Below are 23169 nucleotides of genomic sequence, written 5' to 3' on the forward strand. Positions count from 1 at the left end.
ATGCCATATGCTTCATTCTCTACCTGGTCCATGTAGGGATCATTCTCTCATAGAATGTGTCATTTTGCTCCTGGGTGGCAAGTACTAGCCACCAGGAGCATCCTCTTCAGATATGTTGGAGTCTAAAGGTGTTGTTAATGGGGAACTTGGTTTATAGGACTCCCCACACAAGGTCTGTGATTTGCCTGGCTTTTGACACTCTTCTCCTGATTGTGGGGGGTAACAGGCGCAGACTCTTTGTAGCCAACAAGCAGCACATCCTTTCTGCTTCACTCTCCAGGTTCCAGAGGCTCCTGGCCGCTTGCAGGACACCTGTGTGTCAGCAGAGCCAAGGTCCAGTCCACAGATGTTCTAGAGAAAGCAGCCAGGGTCTCCCAACAGGTACATTCCCCCAATTGTTATTCAGGTAGTAAAAGGAGGCCAGCACCACTGGCCCTTGATAGACCTAACATAGTCCTGTGGGTAAGCTGGTTAAAGTCCCCAAATCCATCCTTGCAGGCATCAGGTGACTTCTCCTTCCAGGTGGACATTCTTTCCCCATACTTACTTACAGGAAAGTAAACAACCTTGAGGAAACAACTTATCTATTTAGCAAGTATTGATATCAAACCTGCTTTTGATTGGGAAGTCGATAACTATGACAGCCGTCCAGTCTGATATAGCCCTTAAGGAAACAGAAAAAATACACTATGATGGAAAGAGGTGAGTGACATGAAAATTCCAGAAACTCTTTCAGTCAGGCAAGCTTGGTACTAGCCCCAACCTAAATTAGCCTATTTCTTAATGATGCGAAGGCTTATTTATTGAGTTTAGACCTGGGCTAACCAAAGTTTAATGATGCCTGATCCTATTATTTTTGTTGTTCATTTGATTTTTATTAACGTAAAGCATTAGCAATGGGCAGACTCTAGAGGGCTTCAGTAATTATTGTTGTGAAAAAGGGATCATTTATATTGAGCAAAAAAACAAAAGTTATAGTAAAGTCCAAAAATGAAAGTTGAGAGACATTTTTCAGTGAATAAAAGCACTGCAATGAGTAACCACATGTGTATAGTTCGGTTAAAGATTTGAGAGTAGTCCGTGTAACTACAGACTGATAAATCTGTTTGATCTCTGATGAAGATAGCTATTGTTACCATTATCCCATATTATGTCTTCCTCCCCACATGGCTAATGGCTTAGGAGGACCATTTCTTTGGGTCATGAGCGGGCAGAATGTACGGGGTCTCCATGTTCTAAAACTGCAGTATACTGATCAAGCATTATAAGCTGGGTACAGACAAAGGTCTTTTTTTTGCAAGGATATGTTCCAGAACCCCGCATTAAGGTGCACGTTTGAGGTCTATTTTTTCATCAGTTCAAAGAAGCTTTATTAAAATAATTTCGGCAAAAGGTACATAATAGTGAACATGTCAATAATGAGATTAATACATAAATAGATAAGAGAGACCAAGCTAAATAAACAGAAAGATGATGCACTCTATACCAATTATACTAATGACCGAAGCTGTATAGAAGAGTGCCTTACGGAAACTGCAGTCTGTATTTTGTAATTTGTGAGAAGTAGAAGAGTGAGAGAAAAGATAAAGAAGATAGAAAGAGAGAAATAGGAAGAATAAAAGATGAGAGAAAAGTAAAACATAGAATTATATAACCGTATATGTATCATTAATTACTATAGTTGTCAAGTAATAAATAACATTGTATTAAATCACAGAGTATTTTTTAATAACATTGTTCTCAATATGTGCGTCAGAACCTGTTCTACGATGTGATGCTTTATCATTGGGGTTAACTGTATTCTCTTGATCTGAGGTGAGGTAGTAATGTGCAGAATCCTGTCCCGTCATGGGTGACGCAGGTAGGGGAGGAAGGCGTCATCAATCGATTGTAGATTTCATTGATATGCGAGAAGTGTCACGGCAGGCAGTGCACCCAGAGCGAAAGAGTAAAAGTTTCCAAGTGAGAGATAAAACTATCTGTGATTTGAAATGAGCATACTGAATTTCAGACAATGATTATTCTTTCTCATTGCAATTTGTAGACATTTCCTGCTGTAACTACATGATTGGTAAGTTGAAGATGACGTGATGGATCCGCCGGCTATTAATGACCTCGAAATGCTTCTGCTGTATTATTAATTATATGCGTTTGATTGCTGTAAAATTATTTTAGAATGATATGCCTGAGAGGTTGTTTTGTCCAAAGGATACCTTCCAAAATATAGCAAATATTCCGCAATCCATTTTTAATTCATATCGTGCTAATTAGTTTTATGCTAATGTCTCTGGTGACGCTTTTCGATGCAAAACGAGAAAAAAATATGCACACACCGTCCACGTTTTGCCCTAAGCTAAGAAACAAATGATCTCTAGTGAATCGGTCCCTCTACATTTATAATTAATCTGTAAGATTGGTGTTACCGAGAAACAAAAAAAATAATTCACCATAGAGGTAATTCTTTAGAAATGCAACATTTATGAAACAATCTCCAGGCCATCGTTTTGTTGCTCTGCTTCATTTTATAGGCTATTTTAAAGATTAACGCCTGGTCATTTGCTCTTTTCATCCTCCCTTAAAATTTCTAACGAATTGTTATGTGTTTGGTTGGCGTTATAGCTTTGTCCGCTCCCACAACATTCTTCACAGTGACACTTTAAGCTGCTGCAGTGCATGTTTGGTCTAACACTAGTTAAATGACCTGCATTTTGCTTTGAAATCGGAATAAAAAACCACAGAAACTTGTGAAATCAATCCCAGAAACAACAACAGTGTTGTTCTTTGAATTCAGTCATTGTTAAACTCACGAGTCGATTTAGACCCATGAGTTGAGTTGTAAAAGTGCACACGATGCCTTTGCGCCCAATTTAACACTAACATCAGGAGCTGGGCCACTATAGATCTCTTACTGAGTTAATCTGGGCTCATGCCACTTCCATATCCTGGTCGCAATTGTCTAGGTTAACTGGTGCGAAAAATGTAATAATACACGTAAATCAACGCGATTAGTGTTTCTGCGCGTTATTCCCAATTTTTTCACACCCAGGATAAAGTGGATAAAATAACACAGACAAGACCAGCGCACGGTATTTGAACATGAATGCAGTATTTCCTCATAGGCGTAAATGCTGAATTATACAAAGAACATGTTATGACACATGGAAATCAAGTGTTGGCATCCATGGATGTGCTAAAAATGTAGATGGCAAACACACATAGGAAATAACATAATATACTTGATTGAGTGTTTCTGATGAACATATTGATCAAAGAAAATATAAGAAATCATGACACATTATTTTATCTTACACGTAATTACATAGATATCATAAAAGAACTGTAGAAAAAGTATAAATACCCCCTCGTATTAAATCAAGCAAGACAAGTGTTCCCCGGGACCATTAAAGGGATTCTCTTGAAAAATGTCAGTATTTCCATGATGTGGTAAGCAAGTGTGTCACTCTCTAGGACTGTTGGACGTCCACCCAGAGAAAATTATGACAATTCTCTGAAACGTCTAAAAAGCAATAGATGATGTGGGCAGTTCAGAGATTTCGATTTTGCAAGTCCTATAATTGTTTACAACATATTGTGGCAGTTCTACATTTCACTTGCTTTCATCAGTCCATCTTGTACCTCATGCTTAAAGGTGCTCCAGAATATTTATGTTCCATATTTTATATTCTATACCTCAGGCCCGATAAAAGAACACAACAGGACACAGTCGCCACCACTTCAACTCCTCTCCAACTGTCCCACTTGTATTCCATGCCAGCATTCTCTACGGAGCTGTGATAGGTCTATCAGTGAGCCATCATTCCACGCACGTGCTGCCTACACCAGAGTCAACAGTGCCTTCCAAGCAGATACTCAGTTATATAGTATGACTGACAAGCCCTAGAAAGAGGGGTTATTAGTAATGAAATGCCTCTAAAAAGACTCTTACAAAGGTTCCTAAAATAACCTAGCTCCCTGAACACACTTCAGGTTGTAGAATATTTGGGCACCTTTTGCGACTCTACGAGTGATCAGCCGCGGTCCCTAGGGGAGTACCTGCCAGGGGGGTGACATGGGGAGGGGGAGGGGCAGGGTGGGGGTTAATAATGTATGGATAATGGAGGTTTGCATGTAAGTAAACATATAAATAAATCAAACGAATTTCGTTGCACGCACTGCATTGCATTTGGGGATGCAGCGCACGCAACAAAATTCTTTTGATTGATTTAAATGTTTACTTACCTGCAAACCTCCATTATCCATACATTACTAATCCCCAGCCGCGGTCGGTAGGGGAGTACCTGCCAGGGCGGTGACGTGGGGAGGGGGAGGGGCAGGGACAGGGTGGGGGTAAGTAATGTATGGAAAATGGAGGTTTGCAGGTAAGTAAATATTTAAATCAATCAAACGAATTTTGTTGCGTGCACTGCATCCCCAAATGCAATGCAGTTCGTGCAACGAAATTTGTTTGATTTATTTAAATGTTTTCTTACCTGCAAACCTCCATTATCCATACATTATTAACCCCACCCTGCCCCTCCCCCTCCCCACGTCACTGCCCTGGCAGGTACTCCCTTACCGACCACGGCTGCTAACCCCCACCCTGACCCTCCCCCTCCCCACATCACCGCCCCGGCAGGTACTCCTCTACCGACCGCGGCTGCGAGTGATGTGAAAGGGCCTCAAGTTTTTAATGACTGCTGGTCTGCGAGGGATGTTAGAGTGCTGTTGGCAGTGTGAGACAGCTAGACTGTGTAGAGTATGCATGTGTTGTTTGTAGTGTGAGACTGCTAGTGTGAGGAGCACGAGAGTGCTGTCGGCAGTGCCTTACTGCGAGTTTGTTAGGTGTGTAAGTGTGGTCTCTAGTGTGAGATACTGATCTCGGGTGTAGGAAAAAAACATTTTAATGAGGCAGGATTGCTACACTGTGAGGAGTGTGAAAGTACTGTGTGTAGTGTGAGACTGCTACTTTGAGATGGGTGTGAGGGGGTCTATCAGTAAAGTAAGACTACTTGTTTGTGAGGGGTGTGTGTGAGGTGGTATTATGAGTCCACTGCTTTGAGGGGTGCAAAAGTACTATCTGCAGTGGGGCTGTTAGGCTTTAAGGAATGTGAGTGCTGTCATTAGTGTGATATTGCTACTCTGTGAGGGGAGGGAGAGTGCTGTCTCTAGTGTGGGACTACTAGTGCATGTGGGGTGTGAGAGTGTCTGTGGTTGTGTGAGACTGTTGGTCTGTGAGAGGTGCGAGAGGACTGTCTTTAGTGTAAGAGCTGGTCTCTGAGGAATGTAAGAATGCTATTATTGTGAGTGACCACTATTCTGAGGGGTGTGATATTTCTGTAGGGGTTGCGAAACTTCCTCTCTGTTCTGGATGCTAGTGTTTTCAATAATGTGTGACCCCTAGCATATGAGGAGTATGAAAGTGTTGTCAGTAGAATGAGAATGATACTCTGTGAAAGGTGTGAGATCTCTGTTGCTACTGTAGACCAGCAGTTTGAAGGTTGTGAGAGTGTTATCTGTAGTGTGAGGTAGTTAGTGTTTTAGGTTGATCATGGGTATTGTGAAACTGCTGTTCTGTGAGGAATGTAAGAGTGTGGTGTGCAATGTGACTGAATGTGAGAGTGCTGTCTCTTCTGTGAAACTATCAATCTGTGAGGGTTGTTGGTGCAGTCAGTACTATGAGAGCACGGCTTCGATGGGTGTAAAGGTACTTCTGATAGTGTGTGGCTGCTTGTTTGTGAGGGGTGCGAGAATGTGGTCGGGAGTGTGAGACTGTTACTTGGTGAGGAGGGTGAGAGTGCCGTATATAGTGCAAGATCTCCTGTGTGAAGAGTGTGAAATACGAGAGTGATGTTGGTAACGTGAGACATCTACTCTCAGAGTTGAGAGAGTGCTTCACATGTATACTCCCCAGTCTGCTATGCTTTTACATGCAGCAGTGGGCCGCATCCTTAACCAAATATACAGCTTTTTGTCAAAATAGGTCTGTGCTACAACGAAAATCAAAAGGATTCAGAGAACGAAAGAGGTGACTGTTACTGCAAATCTGAACACCAGGAACATTAGTAGTAGAAGAGCCTACAGAAAGATATCTTCTGTGCAGGTCTCGTCATGTTCCTTTGGTGACAAGTGTGCTCTACTGGCAGCCCACAATGACCAATGGGCAGGGCAGGCATTTCAATAGCAGTTGAATATGGTAACATTAAATTGCGAGTCCTCTCCAGTTTACTTTAAGGGAATCCTTTTAGGGATTTTGATGTTATGAATTTAATGTTAGTAATGTCCATACTTCACCAAAAGGGGGAATTCCTCTTTTGCACAGTACGTTTTTTACTACAAATAGACCACTTTTCTTGCCCTATTTCTTGCTGCACTTCAATGTGGGTAGCTTTCCTCTGCAGCAGCTCCTGCGATAACTTAATCAATCAACTTTAAAAAAGGCCGGAATGCTATATTATAATTACAGTGCTTTTGAGCCTCTATTTGAAGTTGTGCCTGCCACACAGTGCAGGGATTCACAGTAACTCCCATTTCTTTATGGGAGCTTGGGCTGCAGACGATTTGCGACCGCAGCACAAGCGCAATAAGGGAAATAGGAGTTTGGGACCGCACCATGTGCGATTGCATCATAATTACAGTTTCGGACTGCCGACCCGAGGTCTACCAGCTCCGAAACCGCAGAGATGACAGTTGGAGGCAACTCTGACCAACATCACAATCAAGCCCTTAATTGTCTCCAAGAAGATGCAAACTATTGAGGTTAGAACAATTTGTTTTATGAACAGAAAGGCCTGGTCAACTTTCTACATCTAGTGTTTACAAGTATCATCCAGCTGCTCAAGTTTTTAAATTGCTTCCACTGCATAAATCTGAAGCAAATAGAAGTAAAAGCAGGGTGGTGTTTTTTCAAGGGAGCCATTTGTAGATCATACATTCCATTTTTAAAACAATTTGGCCGTCTACCAGCTTCCCATTACAGTGTCTTCAAAGTGAGAGAGATACTGCCTAATGTTAAGGTAACACTCTTGGAAGAAAAGTAACATCTGGCATTGCCTGCAGCTAGTCAGTCTGAGTCTTAAGTAGCCCCTTCATAAAAGCATTTGCATTATCAAGTTTGCATTGATCACTGCTCCTACAATCCCCTTGTGATAGATCCAGTCAATACATGAAATCAACTGTTTATGACATCGCAAGCTGAAGAATGATGATCATATGACTGTCCCAATATGGGTGACAAAAAAATAGAGCTCCCTGGACCAAATATCACCATTGTCGCTGCTGTGTAGATGAATGGTGTGATAGAGCTGTACAAGTTGGAAGATTGTGGGGTGGTGTTGAAAGATTAAACTCCATACCAGTGGTCCAGCAAGAAGACCTCTGTCTTGGTCTCATTACGATTGAGGACACTGTACATCATCAAGCGGTCACTTCATCCAGTCCTACAGGAATAAGTCATCCGGTGGACCACTGCCATGCTGTTAAATCTACATATCCTGTGTGTAGGAATGAATGATAGACCTCAGTCACTTAGGATCAAAAACAATGGTTTCATAAAATGTTTAAGTAGCAAGAGGGACAAAGGCGAGCCCAGGAGAATACCATAGAAGACAGCTGTGTCAAAAGATTGAAGTGGTCCATGGTGGAAGTGTTGTGTTCTCTCAGAGAAAAGTAACTGGAGCCATTCAAATTCTGGCTCTCAGACATTGGCCACTGCTCGTAAGCAGCTAAGGAGCAAGCTATAGTCTACCATGCAACCCAGGATGATCAGATTCAGGAGTATGCGCAAATAGAACTCTCATTGAGCTGCAGTGCCAGAATGTTCTCAAAAAGTGAAACCAGAAGTTTTAGCTGTGCTAGTCCCACAACCCTGATGATTATCTAGGAAGAGATACCAACCAGTAGATCTTACTGATTCATACTTCAGGACGGAGGGTGGGGTACAGAGGGATAGCCCCAATTCAGGTCACATTACCCCATGCCAGGAGGGATTTTTTTTTACAGATGACAATGATGTAATGTGGAAATATAATGTCCTGCTAAGCTCTATTTCTGATTTCAGATATGTCCAACTGCAGCCCAATTCGGGTTCTTTACTGCGCCTATGTTTTTTTTCTATCTCAACAAAAATTTGTTTTAAAAAAACAATGATTATCCAGCCATTCATGGTGCTCCAAGAACTGCTGGTAGGCACCTGTTTGCTCATTGATTTTGGAAAGCCAAAGAAGACCTGCGCTTGGTAAATGGTTTAGGAAATTATCAGAATTAAGAGAGTCATTTGCTATAATTGGGTGAGAACAGATTTCTTAATCCAGCATTAAGTACTAGGTGATGAATTTGGTAACACACAGAGCAAACGTAATACCATTTATCGACCAGCCACGGTAGGGATTATATGCAATTCTCAGACTACCGGGAAAGTGAGGGTATGTATCACTGCTTCGATATTTATTGACTGACGTTTCTGGAAGTGGTAGGTATCAATCATAATCCTGTGCCTCCAGCTCAGACGTTCGCTGGACCCATACTTTTGTCAGCCTGAGAGATGGAAATTTGAATGCCTTCAACTTTTTTTGTTTTGAAAAGCTGATTACACGAGTTCTCAGTATCAAGTGCTGCAGAAGGCTGATATAACAAGCAGGTCGGTTAGATTTGAGAAAAGGCTACCTTATTTGGAAATTAATTGTATATAAAATATAATTACTGAGAATTGTTATTGACCTGTCCATTTTATGTTTAATATCTTTTTTACTGCTGGAAAATATGCTTCTTCAGGTACAAGAGCACTGCTTTAAATAGTCTGTGATCCTCCTGCATTCTAGATTTTCTCCATTTGGTCTCAAGTTAACAAATATGGCATTTAGGTTTCAGGACGGACTCTTTAAACTAAGGACCTAGGAAATTCTACCTCTGTATTTTATTACTCCTGCATTCTGTTTCATATGTTTCAGTCATACATTTGTTGAGTCCTACATCATTTTGTTCGCTCGTGTTTTTTCCTCTGCAAAGTGCTATGTTATCCATTTAGACTTAAACATTAGGAAAATGAAATTGAACAGTTCTAAAAAGTCCTGGTCACTATATAGCAGAGCAAGATAGATTTTAGGGCTAATGTTACAGCCTCGTACAGCATTGCTATTGCTCAGATTACATTCATGTTTTGTAGCAGAATGGTTGCACCAATTGTACGGAATAGACTCCTTACACACAGGTCTAATATATATGTTGAAAGGGACTCAATAAAGGCCAGATGCCTTGCCACTGTTAAAGCGTTAGGGCATAGCAGATTAGATAAACTTAAAAAGAAGCTTGTTACTGCTTTCTTTATCATGATGACCAAAACTGTTTTTCGTCCTAATCATGTATGTATCTCAAAGAAGGCATGAGAGAAAAGAAAAATAGTCTTACCATAGTGTTTCAAGTATATAGGACTCACAGGCTGGTGATGTAGCTCTACTACTCTTGCAACAATGTGCAGAAGGTCCAGTTATCAGGTTGTTCAACTGATACCTTCATTTATCACAATATTACCACATTTACTATTCTGTTTGTTCTTCTGAATTTGAGGCTTTTATGATATCCAGATATCTCGATAGCTGTGATAGAGCTACTTGTTTTCCGTTTCAGTTTGGAACATTTGACTTTGCTTACCAACATTGTTTGTCACAACAAGATAGAGAGGACTTTGGCTGATTTGAAGTCATAGCCCTCAAGAAAGTAAAGTGCAAAGAAAATAAACAACATTTTTGTGCAACTTAATTAACGTCACAGGCGAAACAGTTGTTTGAAAAACTTAACTGGTTTATTGCTGGGGGGTTTCCACATTCCTGGGGGGAGGGCCACGGGGGGAGCGATGGGGGGTCACATAGCAGTAAAAAGAGCAGGGGCAAAGGGAACAAAGAGAGGAGAAAACAGGATTTTGCATCTGATCAAACATCATGGCTATTTAAGCAATAGCTATGGCTAGTAAATGCAGAATTGTGTCAGTAAACGTGAATGGTATCCTTAACAAACAGAAATATGGTGGGCTTATAAGATGGCTGGCCTCCCTTATGCCCCAAGTTCTTTTTCTCCAAGAAACACATCTCAAATCAAAATCACCTAAGCTCTTTTTACTGAGAACATTTTCTGATGCCTTTTTTGCATCAGCTGGGTAAGCAATGGTAGGTGTAGCCATTTATTTTTCAAGAAACATGTCTTGAGAATTTGTGCAAGTTCGGAGAGATCCCCAGGAAAGATGGCTATGGGTAGTGGCAAAATTAAATGAGAGTATTTTGAACTTAGTCAACTACTACGGTCCGATTACGGGTGACTCTTCTGTGGTGGCAAAGATCAACAAGCTGCTAAGGGGAGCCCCTGGTCAGATCATTATTGGGGCGATTTTAATTATATCCAGGACCTAAAAAAAGACACCTCTAATAAAAAGAGTTTTTGAGGTTATAATGCATGACTATCAGCTGATGGATCCATGGCGCAATGCCAACCCAGCTACAAACAGTTATACATGCCATTCCTGCCAATACCAGACGGCATCCCGTATCGATTGTTTTTTTACATCCAGGTCACTAAATATCCTAAAGGCAGATATCGGGGCTAAGTCTTTCTCTGACCACTCATATATTAAGCCTGACCTAGAAATTAATGAGGGGAGGAGGGAGAGATCCAGATGGCAGATGGATCATCTTCTTCAAGATCAACAATGGGTCAAAGTTTTAAGAGTATGGATTCTTGATATCTTAGGCTTAATGAGGGGACGGCAGAAACCTTCTCAGTATGGGGGGGTTCAAGGCTGCTGTGCACGGATAAATTATCTTCTACTCGGCTGCTCAGTCAAAAACACGACGGGCTAAAATAGCAGAACTCCAGCAGGCCGTGGAAAGTGCACAAGACCCGAGAAATGCATCCCAAAAACATGAGTTTGCAAATGCCAAAAAGGCACTGAGGGAATTCTTTTTATTAGAAGAAATTAGCAGCTCCCAAACCTACCAACAACGGATATATGAAGAAAACCAAATGGAAGGCAAAGTGTTAGCCGGCTCCACTAAAACTAGAAAGGAAGCTGCTTTAATCTAAGAGGTGGTTGATTCTAAAACCGGATCGGTAGTGTCAAATAGGGATGAGATTGCTTGGACTTTTTTGGAGCACTACCAACAGCTTTATACAACGGAATATCCAGTTGGGAAAGATGCCATACAGAATTATTTTGATGGCGTAAATCTCCTGAAACTGTCTAACCTTCTTTTGGAACAGTTAAAACAGGATATATCAAGTGCTGAAATTATGGCAGACCTGAAATCAACTGCTGGAACTAAAGCCTGTGGAGATGATGGGCTTCCCACAGAATTTTATAAGGTATTTGCAAATGAGTTGATCCCGCCTGACCAAGCTATTCAATCATATAAAAAATGACGGTGCGGTGCCCTCGCCTTTTAAAGAGGCGATTGTTGTCAGCTTCGTGAAAAAGGGCAGGAATCCAAAGGATGTCAATTCCTATAGACCCATTAGTCTTCTCAACGCTGATCATAAGATCTTAATGAAGACTTGGGTGCAGCGTTTTACACCAGTTGCACAGGAAATAATCTATAAGGATCAGTCAGGGTTTATAGCACGGAGATCAATGTCATCAAACACTGAATTTTTAATTCAAGCTCCTGATTACTGTAACACTAACTCAACCCCGGCTTGTATCATGATGGTCGATGCCAAAAAGGCGTTCGAGTAGGTAAATTGGAATATACTTTTTTCAGGTATTGGCAGGTTCAGAATTCCTGCTCAGGTTATTGAAATGCTCTGGAATATTTATCAGGGGGCTGAGGCTCAGGTTGTAATTAATACAAACCGTGTGGGCACATTAAAAATAAACCGGGGGACAAGACATGGGTGCATGCTTTCCCCATTGCTATTCACATTTTTTATTGAACCATTAGCCATCCAAATTCGAAAAAATGCTGCAATTAATGCTCCAATTCTGGGTATGTCCAAGCTAAAGTTATTTGCAGACGATATTATCTTATACCTTAGTCCCTATAGCCAGAATTTGGAACAGGCCATAATAGAATTCAGCAAATTTGGATTAATTGGGGGCTATAAAATAAGCCAAAACAAAACAGAGATTTTTGTTTTAAATTTGGAAATGAATTTTCTTTCAGTCAATCTTAGGCACCAAGCCGCTAAGCCCGACCCAATACGTTATTTGGGGATCTACGTTTCTGATCAACATAACAGCTATACAAGCTGAATCATGTAGCAATGCAGGGTAAAATTAAGAAACTTCTGGATAATTGGCTGCTACTACTTTTAACTTTGAAAGGCCGAATATCCCTTATCAATATGTCCATACTTCTTTTGCTTGTTTTTCATTTCATAAATATACCTATTAAAATCAATATTAGTTATTTTAAGGAGCTGGAAACAATGTTTAGACAGTTTGTCTGGGGCAAGAAGACATCAAGGGTAAGCTCTCCTCATTACAATTAGCCATCGACCAGGGTGGATTGCCCTCACCCCATGTTCGAACATATTATGAAGCAGCCTTTTTAGATTTAACAGTTCATTTATTGGTTTCAAATGGTTTAAAAGACAATTGTTTGGGGATAAAATGGTGCAGGAAGCTGGCTCTCAGATCTTAATATTTTAAAAAACATCTAAACTTCCCAAAACGACGAGATTTAAGACTTTGAAGGATTATTCAATTAGATTTCAATCCTTTTTTAAACATGCTGGTTCTTCCGGGGTCTTTTATTTAAAATTAGGAGAATGCAAAAACCTTGACATCCAAATTCAATCTAGCCATCTTAGAAACTGGAAGGACTGTTGGTTAGAAGAGATAGGGCATTTCTCAATTCAGAACAGAGTAATCACCTGGCAAGAGGTGCGGATGAGGAGTAGGGTGCGGAGGAAGCCAGCTTTATTTTATATTTACAAATCTTGTATTTTCTGAATAGACACAATTTCTCTTTTAGTGCACCGGCAAAGCCGGTGACTGCCCTTTTTGGAGCAAAGCTTAGAGAGGTAGGGAGCTGGTATCACCTATTGTGCAATAAAACTAATCCCTTATTGGTTGAGAAACATCTAGAAAGGGTAACACAGGAAACTCAATGTACCCTCGCTAGTCAAGAAAGGCTAGTCATTTGCCAGTTAGGGAGCAAGGCCTTGAGAGCAGCTCATTTTAAAAGAATGGCCTTTTTGTCCCAGTGACTGGCATACTTTACACCCAAAGCACTCAATAAAAAATACCCGGAAGTTGAAAATAGATGCTTCCGCTGCCAGGCAGAAGGTTAAGGGGCCTGGCTACATATTTTTTTAACGTGTTCTAGACTAGGGCCTTTCTAGGGTGAGATTTGTTCAACTTTAAATTGGGCAATTAAGAAGAGGGTACAGTTAGAGGCTGGGGTTGCCCTGTTCGGAATCGATAAATGTAGGGCAAATCTGACAAAAGCAGAGGAGACTTTCTATCCATCTCCTCCCTAGTTGCACACTCTTTAATTCTTCAAAATTGGAGGTCAGCTGAATCAACCACTTATGAGAAGTGGTTAAACAAAATGAAACAGATAAGGGCTTTTGAGGAAGCCTATGCGAGGCGGGTGGGCGCTTCCAAAAAGTTCAATGAAACCTAGGAGTATTTAAGGAATTTGGAAAATCAGACAGATTTGCAGCCTTATCCCAACAAGGAATTTAGGACCTTTTGAATTTTAGGGTTGGCGGAATAGGGGATACAGGTTCTGGGGTCAGGAGGTTTGCTCTCTGGCAGTTTCCGCATTTTAGCATTCTAGCACTTTAGCACTCTTGCACCTTAATACTCTAGCACGGTAGCACTTCTGAAAAAATTATTGGCAAATATCTCTAAATATGCTTTATTATTGTTATTATTGTGAAAATGTATATGCTCTCGATTCTCTGATAAAATATGCTTCCTGCACTTACTTTACGCTTTTAACAAATTTATTTTATGTATTTCCATTGTGATTGCTATTTTCTTGATGCTCTGCTTAATAAAAAATAAAAATAAAAAAAAGTAACTGGTTTAGGCTGAATTGATCGGATCACTGCTGGGACGCTTAATCAATATGATCTGGTCTGATTCTTAATCTGTCATTTTAGTAAAAAAAGTTTAGATGAAGATCAGTTTGATGTTTTAGAAATGTATAGGTTGATTAAATAATCAACCTACAACAACAGAATCAAAGAGATATAATAACTCTTCACTCATTTTACCATACTCGTATAGTGAATGTTTTACCAAGACCCACAGCAAAAAGAATCAATATGAGTCAAAAACCTTTTGCCCTGAAATACGTTTTTCCTGGGTTATCCGATTGAGTTCTCCCATTGCAGATAGTCAATAAATTCCCCAGTGTTTAGAATGACTATTTGGTTTGTTCTACATACAAAATAGACGATAATAAATCAGGTCAGAAATGTTTCACACCTCATCTTTCTCTATAACTATGAATCTTTACCACGCCTTTTTGCTTTATTGTGTCGATTAAAATCCTCAGAAGTGATTCCGTTTTTTTTCTTCACATATTCTGATGTAAAAAAAGAATCACAGAGGTTTCCACACTCCTCAAAGAGAACAAGTAGTTTTTCCCAAAAAGAACACCGTGACTAGTTTCAAATGTAACATAATCTGCATGAACAGAGTGGATATATAACAACTAAAATCTATATCTTGAAAGACGTAGGTATAGCTGTGTAAACTTTTGCCGTTATCCAAAATGTCACCAGCTAACCACCTCTGGTAAATTTAATACAGCGAGATTGTGAAACTGACAATCCCATGAGAAAAGCATTCCTTATTGTAAAAAGTTATGGCACTTGCACTAATTCCAAAAACAACTCAAAGGGCAAGATGAAGTGCAAAGCTAGAAAGGTTAGACATGTTCTACTGGACTAGTTTCTTGACTTCTACTGTTCTAAGCATATAATTATTGTGTTTGCTGTGGTGAGAAATACGTTATCTACTAGTCGTAGACTTGATTCATGGTGTGGTCAGCCTTACCTTTCTTCTTCTGAGGTGGACAAGATTAGTGGAGTGGCCATTTTACTACCTGCTGCCCTCAAAGATTTGCAAAAAACGCCTACATTTAAATACTCGGGGACTGATTTACAAGGATAAACTTTGTTGTAAGTTTACCATTGTTTTGGTATTCATAAACTACGAGCTTGATTCTCAAAGGTAAAGTTACATTTTTGTGTAAGTTTACGATTGCTTGCAATTCACAAAGGTATTTTCCTAGTAGTATCTTTGCAACTGTGGAGTCTCTGCACATAAAAAATAGGAAGGTCCTATCTTTTTATGTGCAGAGACTCCACAGTCATAAAAATGCTGCTAGTAAAATACATATGTGAATAGCAAACAATCATAAACTTGCTCAAAAGTGTGTTTATCTTTGTGAATCAGGCCCTAGAAACACAATTTTACTACTAGTAATTTTACGACTGTGGAGACTTTGCATTTGTGGCAGACACTCTGCAGTCATTAAATTACTTGAAGTCAAATTACACTTATAGTTTTAGAATACTAAAACTGTAGTAAATTTACTTCAAAGTGTAAGTTTACCTTTGTGAATCAGGCCCGTACTTTTCTTCAGTATTCTATATTCTGGTTAAATAGGTTGTGTGCTACATGTTTGTTGAAGAGATCAGAGTTTAATGAGAAAGACACTCGTTCACATCCCTTTGATGATATTTGGGTGGATTACAATACCTGCTACAGCTATCCCAGTGAATCTTGGACACAATATCTTTGTTTGTTAGGCGATTAGTATGCCCTTGGCAAACAAGTTAGGATGCACAGCTTTTTAGATTACCCATTCAGGAAATTCACACCGCTCTTTAATAAAGGAAATGCTGAGTAAAATATAATGCGCACGTTTCCTGGTCAAAGTGCAGAGACCAACAATTAAATCATAAATACAATTAATTTAAGTATATAAATCATGAAGAAAGCTAATAGGTTTGACTTTTTTTTATTTTAAAGTACTTTGGCATTGAACATGAAGGTGTACGTATTAGGCTATCACACAAATATCCAGGTCTGGAAACTGTGGGGCATATTATCAAGGGTGTCGATAGGGAATTTTCGCCGCTTTAGCGGCCGTTTTCGGCCGCTAAGCGGCGATAATTCTATCGCCCTATTAGCAAGCTGTCGCTAACAGCAGTTAGCGACAGCTTTAGGTGATAGCGAGCGGTTTGGGCCCACTTTGCATGTTAGCGATATTTATCGCTAATGACATGCAAAGTGGGCGTCCCCAAACTGTTAGCGACTGAAAACAGTCGCTAACATCGCTATCGCCTTTTAGCAAGGCAGGAGTAGCGATGCAAATATTCGCGCTAAGCGCGAATATCTCCAAATACTAACACCTTCCCAGACCAGTTCTTAGCCATGTTTTCCAATGGGAGACGGATAACATGGCTAAGAGCATTTCGTCGCTAATGCGTGAATATCGCTGCATTCTCAGCGATATTCATGCATTTTGCCGCTATCGCCGGAAAATTTATCACTTTGGAGATTAACGTTGCTAATAGCACGTTATCTCAGCGATAAATTACGGCGATGCTCAGCGATAAAAAAATAGTCGTTAAGCCTATTTAGCGATAAATATCGCTACTTGTGGGTAATATGCCCCAGTGTCCGTAATAACCTGGAGGTGGTAGTCAATCTAGTCCTAGACAATCTTTGTAGAGTGGTTTCTTTAATGTTGAATTGGCTCTGCTACGAGACATAAAGTATAATTCTACAGCAAATGGAATGCAAAGATTGCCATGACATGAAATGCTGGGGAGGGATACTGTGAGGGTAAAACTGTTCTGTGAAGTAAATATTGTTTTCTTTACTTTCTCGTAGTCCATGAAAGATCATCGAAGCGACTGCCGATGTTACTGTTGACTGTATGCATTTTGCTGATCCTGGCTGGGGCTATGTACTGCACAAACAAGAAACACTATTCCACAGTCTTGGACATACTAAAACGCCAGCTCGCAGGTCTTCTTCTGCACATAAGGCAATTTGTTCGGAACTCTAGGACTTGGCTTATGAAGAAATAGCCCTACCTCCTATGTTGCCACAGTACTGCTGGAACCCTGCACAAATTATGTGTATGTATCTTATATTCTTAACACATATTCGGCTGAAGGAATCCAATCAGACTTTACTGTCCTATTAAACAAAACACGCAGAAAGTAAACATTTTAAAGCTGGTAAAAACATCACTTATCTGAGCTTTATGTCCTTGTGTTTAACTTTTAATTTCGAACAAATAAGTAATTCTTTATGGCGTGTGCCCTCTTCATCTCCTGTTTAAAGGGGAAATATCATCAACAGAAGAAAAACATATTTTTTGAGTTTTTGAATTTGAAAGGTCTTCTAATCAGTTGATAAAAAGCAACCCATGACAGTGTATTTCAAGTTTTCATGCTTTTCTTCATTACACAATGATTGGTAGTCGCACGTGTACAAGGTCGCACGTGTACAAGGAGTAACAAGCAATAGCACCACGGACCAATGTTTCCGTGCAACAAACTTCCTTTACTGCAAGGATAGCTTACATTGATCCAGGAGAGCTAGATCTGTTCTATGATTCCAGGATAACCACTGACTATGTAAATGTGTTCCATCTAAATTTATAGAATGTAAACCTATAATATGTGGAATGAATATTCTGAAAACTTGGCTCAGATACTGACCTCTGGAAACTGCACTAAACCCCTGGTCTGCGAGAATATTTTGAATACAATAATATAATAAAACAAATTGTAACAGTGCAGAAATTGTACACGTATCATTTTAATGTTATTGATATAACCATCACTGATTATTTTTTGTTGCATCTATTTAATAAATTATTATCTTGCAGGAAATACCCATTGCAGTACATGGGTATTTGCAAAATTCCAAAACTCACTATTCACCATTTTTAATAAGCTACACAGCTTAAACATATTGCCTAGATACTGCAATGACTCTGCACGTGGCTGCACAAATACACCGTTGATGAAATCACATATGACAGAATTAATACCAGCACTGCTGACAATGCTGAATATATCATGGAATACATCACCAGTAACATTCTTTAAGTCCTAGTTTGAGCATGAAAAAATTATGTTGGAGAAAAAATGCTTGTAAGTGCAAACATATAGAAATTGGTTTCCTAATCTCAAGGTATGGGTTCCAGATCAGAATGCGTAGACCTCAGATTCTCAAACCTGAGTTCACACTTCCTGGGATGATCAGTAGGTCACAAGAGCACAAAGGGGGCCAGTGTAAGGATTTGCAGACCCTAAACTGATTGGCTCATTTGTGTTGAAAAGAGCTGAACAGCATATGGTAAGATCAGATGATGAGGAACAATTCCTGACTGAGCTCCTGAAGTGCCATGCAGAAGTAAGGCATAGGTTGGGATGTATCTCCTACGGGGCACACATAGCCCAACAGAACTCGGAGGGTGACAAAGCAGGTAGAATGCTGGCTTGGTTGTTGTGGACAGACTATCCATAAAGGCCATAAGGGATTAAAATACCATGATAGTTGACACAGAGGAGGCAATATGCAAAGTGATCATAGACTACCACAGATGGTTATATGCCGCACAGGGTGTGACAGGCGCAGCTGATCTGCAGGAATACTTGGGATGGAAAGCAGTGACCACCGTCACATCCCCTCCGCCCCCCCATCTAGAGAAGAACTTGAAAAACCCTTTAAATAGAGGAGGTTCGGTCTACTATATCCCGGATGGCAAGGAATAAGACATTGGGCCTGGATAGTCTTTAGATAGAGTTTAATGCTGCCTACAGAGCGATGCTGGTAAACTCTTGTCTTTGTATCAGGCGGCCGAGCAGAGGGAGGAGGGCCTGCACTCAGTAAAAGAAATGCTGATAGTGTTACTGCCCAAGAAGGGTAGTGATTTACTAGTTGTCTGGTCCTATTGTCCTCTGTTGCTCCTAAAGCAACGTCTACAAAATACTCAGCGGTATCCTAGCTAACAAACTACTGCCTCTACTGCCCGCCTTGGTACACCCAGATCAAAGCAGGTTCATACAAGCACGCAATACCTTTCTCAGTGTGCAGAAACTGTTCACTGTGATGTATGCGGTGGAAGGCGATACAGGATCGGAGATGACTGTTTTTCTGTACATAGAGAAAGTCGTTGATACACTCGCATGGCCATGCTTGCAGACATTATTGGAAAAGATTGGGTTGTGCCTGATATATCGGAATTGGGGGTGCCTCTTATACACAAACCCATTGACCAGGGTCCAAGTGGAGAGGCGATCTCAGAGGAATTTGAGGTGGTGTGTTGTACATGTCAGGGCCGCCCCCAGAGCCCTATTCTCTTTGCCGTAGTGATGGAACCCATGGCTTGCTTGCTGGGCAGCCAAGTCCTGGAATGGTGGAATCTCATATAGTGGAGAGAGGACCGTGGTTTCGCAGTATGAGGACAACACTCTCACATACCTATGGGACCCACATGGATCGCTCCCTGAGCTAATGGAAGTACTGGACCAGATTAGGGAGTATTTGGGCCTCAGGTTTAGCAGGAGAAAATCATGCCTTTATCCAATGACTAGGAGACTGGCAACTTTCGCAATGACTCTTGCTCACTCTAAGCTGATGGAAGGCTGGCACGTTTCTATACTTGGGAGGTGCATGTTTACCATGCAGAGAAGGGCCTAAACAATGGTGATTATGGGAGGGTCCTGCAGACTTTGAAGGGTGTGTTCGCTTTCTGGTATATTCTACCCCTCTCTACTGCTGGACGCATGGTGATAGCCAATATGTTGGTCCCACCAAGGCTGCTCCACCACTTCCTAGCTATCACAACTCTGCTGAAACACCCTTTTCTTGCAAATTTACATACCTTGCTGTCAATCCTGATTTAGAGAGGCACTAGAAAGAGAATGGTGCTGACTAAAGTGGAGCTTCTACTTGAGTGAGGGGGGCCCCCAAATTATTAGTGGTATTATGCAGCTGCGCAGCTGCAGTGGCCTTTTAGGTGGATTGGGATGGGGCGGGCCTGAGCTCAAAATGCTAAAGCACTTACAGGGACACAATGGAGTAGTAGACTGGCTGATTGCCTCCTGCTGTTGGGACACAACTTTGTGTTGCATGGGAAGATAAAGAGAAAGATGCCCACAATTTGGGGACAGGAAGAACCGCACACTGATGGGGTATTACAATGAATACTGGAATAAGGTTGTGGGTGCCAAGTCTTAGCAACCCTTTACACCACTCCACAGGCACACCTATCACAACAGATTGATGACATCAGGCTAAATGAACGTAGTATCTCAACCAGAACAAAACTGATAAGTAATGGGTAGTAGCCACTGCATATGTCAAGATGGTATCACGGAATAGTAGACTCAAATTACTACAATTCAATTACCTACACCACCAAACATACCCCAAACAAACCAGGTCGACTTGTTCCAGGCGCCAGGATTAGGTACTCTAGACGTGGCACACAGGATGTGCACATTTACCACATGGTGTAGGAATGCTCAAAGGTAGCAAAACCCTGGAGGACATTGCTGACTGAACTTGCAGAACTTTTGGACATGGTTTTAGATCCCCAGACAGAACTTTGAATGCTGGGCTAGATGCCTAGACCCAAAGCGTGCAAACTAGAATGCAGGATTATTAATCTAGCACTGGCACTGTATAGACGTCGCAATGCATGAAAGTCAGTGGATCCCTGAGCTCATGAAAAGGTGTAAATAAGCCTTACCTGTACAGATAAATTAAGCATGGGTGAGATCACAGGGTTCTGAGGAGAAGACATGACCCTAAGCAGTCCGTGTAATTAATGTGAGGGTGGTGTAGGGGGAACGGTCATGCCCGGGCTAGCAGCACATTAGGAGAAAAGAGGGGACAATCACAAGAATAGAATATCTTCCTGAGCAGTCTCACAGTCAAAAGGGTGCACTGAGGGGTCACACACACAGTTGGATTACTTCTTTTGGGGTACTGTTTGTTCTTTATATACAGCTCAATTATCTCTGTTGCCCTGGCGACGCATTGATCCTCCTCCTGAGTTGACCACATGGCTTTGTGATAACCAGTGGGGGAAGGGTAGGGCCCATTTCTGAACCACAGAAGGAGAAACCGCCTTAGGACTGTGAATCATGTGGATGAAACTATCCTGATGTGTGGGCTTCTACCATGAGACTGAGAATGTATTATTGTGCAGCGTGAAAAATGTAAAACTAATAAAGAGATATTTAAAAAAAAATCTGATGGGATTATTTAGAGTATGCCAGCAACCATGGAGAAGTCTGTCCATTATTCTTAAAGATTCCCGCTATGCCAGAAGGTATTATTGCTGACATTTCTTCTGCTATGGATATGGACGTGATATGTTATTGTTACATTGCTAGAATTATATCGATAGTAATTAAATTGAGGTAATTTCATCAATAATCTTTACTTATCAGGAAAGTGTTCAGTATTTTTCATCACAGTTCTTTTCTTTGCAGGTAAGATAATTTGTAGGTGCGCTAAGCTTAACAATATGTGTGTACACATATTAAGGTTATGATACTAGCAATAGTTAAAGTATTTTTCGTTAAATGTAATTACATGTGAGTAAAAATAGTTTTATTTTAAATTGAAAAAATTAAGTAATTTATTTATGAAAATTATTAAAAAATGCAACAAAAACTATTGAAATGTGTGATATTGGTTTTCATTTAAAAGTATAATTGTGGTAGTAATGTTTTTTAGGGATGAGGAAAGGATAGATAGGAGTATTTATGGTTCAGGGATGGATAGTGTATTTGGCTGGTAAGAAGTTCTTAAGGTACAGCTTTGAGATTTGATTCTAGGACTCAAGGATGGGTAGCGTGCAGTGGTACTAAGGAATTTATAGGGTTCAGGGATGGTAATGAATATGGGTGGTAAGGGGTTTGCCATGTATAAGGATGGATAGTGTAAAAGGCTGGTATGAAGATTTTAGGGCTCCAGGATGAGCAGAGTATATATAGGGGCTGTAAGGAGTTTTAGAACTTGGACGGGTAGTTTAAAATTTTAAATATACTTTTAATTACATTTTATATATAAATTAGGAGTATATTTTGGAATTTAATATAAGATTGATTGAAAATATCCTGTTAAATTCTTTAAAATGAAAATTGGATTTTAGTGTTCTTTAGTTTTTAAAAGTTAGTTTTTCTCTACTTTCAACACCTAAGTAAAATGTCAGTTTAACCTTTGTTTTTTTCAGTTGATTTCTATTCTTTAAAATTTAAGATGAGACCTTAATAACGCATCTAACAATAGCACCAGTGTAACCTTTAATTTTTTCAGTAAGTGTCTGGATTTTTCAAAAAATAATTTTCAGTCAACTGCCTGCTGTGTACGAAAAACACCCTTTACCACGCAGTCCAAACCACTTAGTGCCTTTTCAAAGCAGGCATTACATCAAGTGCATCTAGACTTGCTTTAGAGAACGCATTGTTGGACTGGTGTTGGAGTTAAAGTCCAACACCTTCCCCACAGTTACACAGACTGGAGTTGGAAGTGTAAAGTGTACTATTCCAAAGTCCAGCACTTCCCTAAAGCATGTCGTTGTAACAGGGAGAGGTGTGGCGCCGCGGCCAGGGCGACTGACGCTGAAATCTGGGGATCACGGTTCGATCCCCGGCTCCGGCGGCAGGTTAGCCCAGCACCATGTGACTCTGGGCAATAGCTTGCTTAATCTTCCCAACGGCCCCCAGCGCCTAGAGACCCTTACGGGTGATTGTGCGCTTTACAAATGTGGATTATTATTATTATTATTTCTTATGTGCTATAGGAACGCATGTTAATGATGCGTTCTATGTAGTTCCCGCATTGTAAAAGCATGTGTGGGAAAGGCATGCATGGCTCTGTCATACAGCCACTGTGCAGTGGCCTCCGGCCTTCAGTTGTGCACAGTCAGGAATTGGGTGCAGGGCCTGACCAAAGGTGGCCACTCCCCACTGCACACAAGAGTGGCCATGGACAGCGGGAGTTGGCCAAAAGCCAGGCCCTGAGCGAAACCCCCTTCTGTATGTAGCCAAAACTCCAGAGGGTAGCCAAACCTTTGCTTCACGTGATAATTTTGCCCCCTCGATACTCTGCTTATGACTTCAAGCACTACATCCTCATGACATGTTCAATGACATCATTGATGACATCAATGATAACAGCTC

General features: G+C 40.7%; 1 protein-coding gene across 2 annotated transcripts in view; it reads left to right on the plus strand.

Annotated features, from left to right (window-relative positions):
• Positions 1-21578, plus strand: part of C9H14orf180 (chromosome 9 C14orf180 homolog) — a 138086-nt gene extending 116508 nt beyond the window's left edge. For both annotated transcript variants that reach the window (XR_013601263.1, XM_078662078.1), the window contains exons 3-4: positions 2045-2071; positions 16844-21578. Coding sequence is in view for 1 of the 2 variants with exons in the window: in XM_078662078.1 (XP_078518204.1) it covers positions 2045-2071; positions 16844-17043 (227 nt within the window). In the remaining variant the exon portion in view is untranslated. The remainder of the gene's footprint in view (positions 1-2044; positions 2072-16843) is intronic.
• The last annotated feature ends 1591 nt before the right edge of the window (positions 21579-23169 follow it).

This window comes from Lissotriton helveticus, chromosome 9, assembly GCF_964261635.1.
Source record: "Lissotriton helveticus chromosome 9, aLisHel1.1, whole genome shotgun sequence".
Classification (NCBI taxonomy): Eukaryota; Metazoa; Chordata; class Amphibia; order Caudata; family Salamandridae; genus Lissotriton; species Lissotriton helveticus.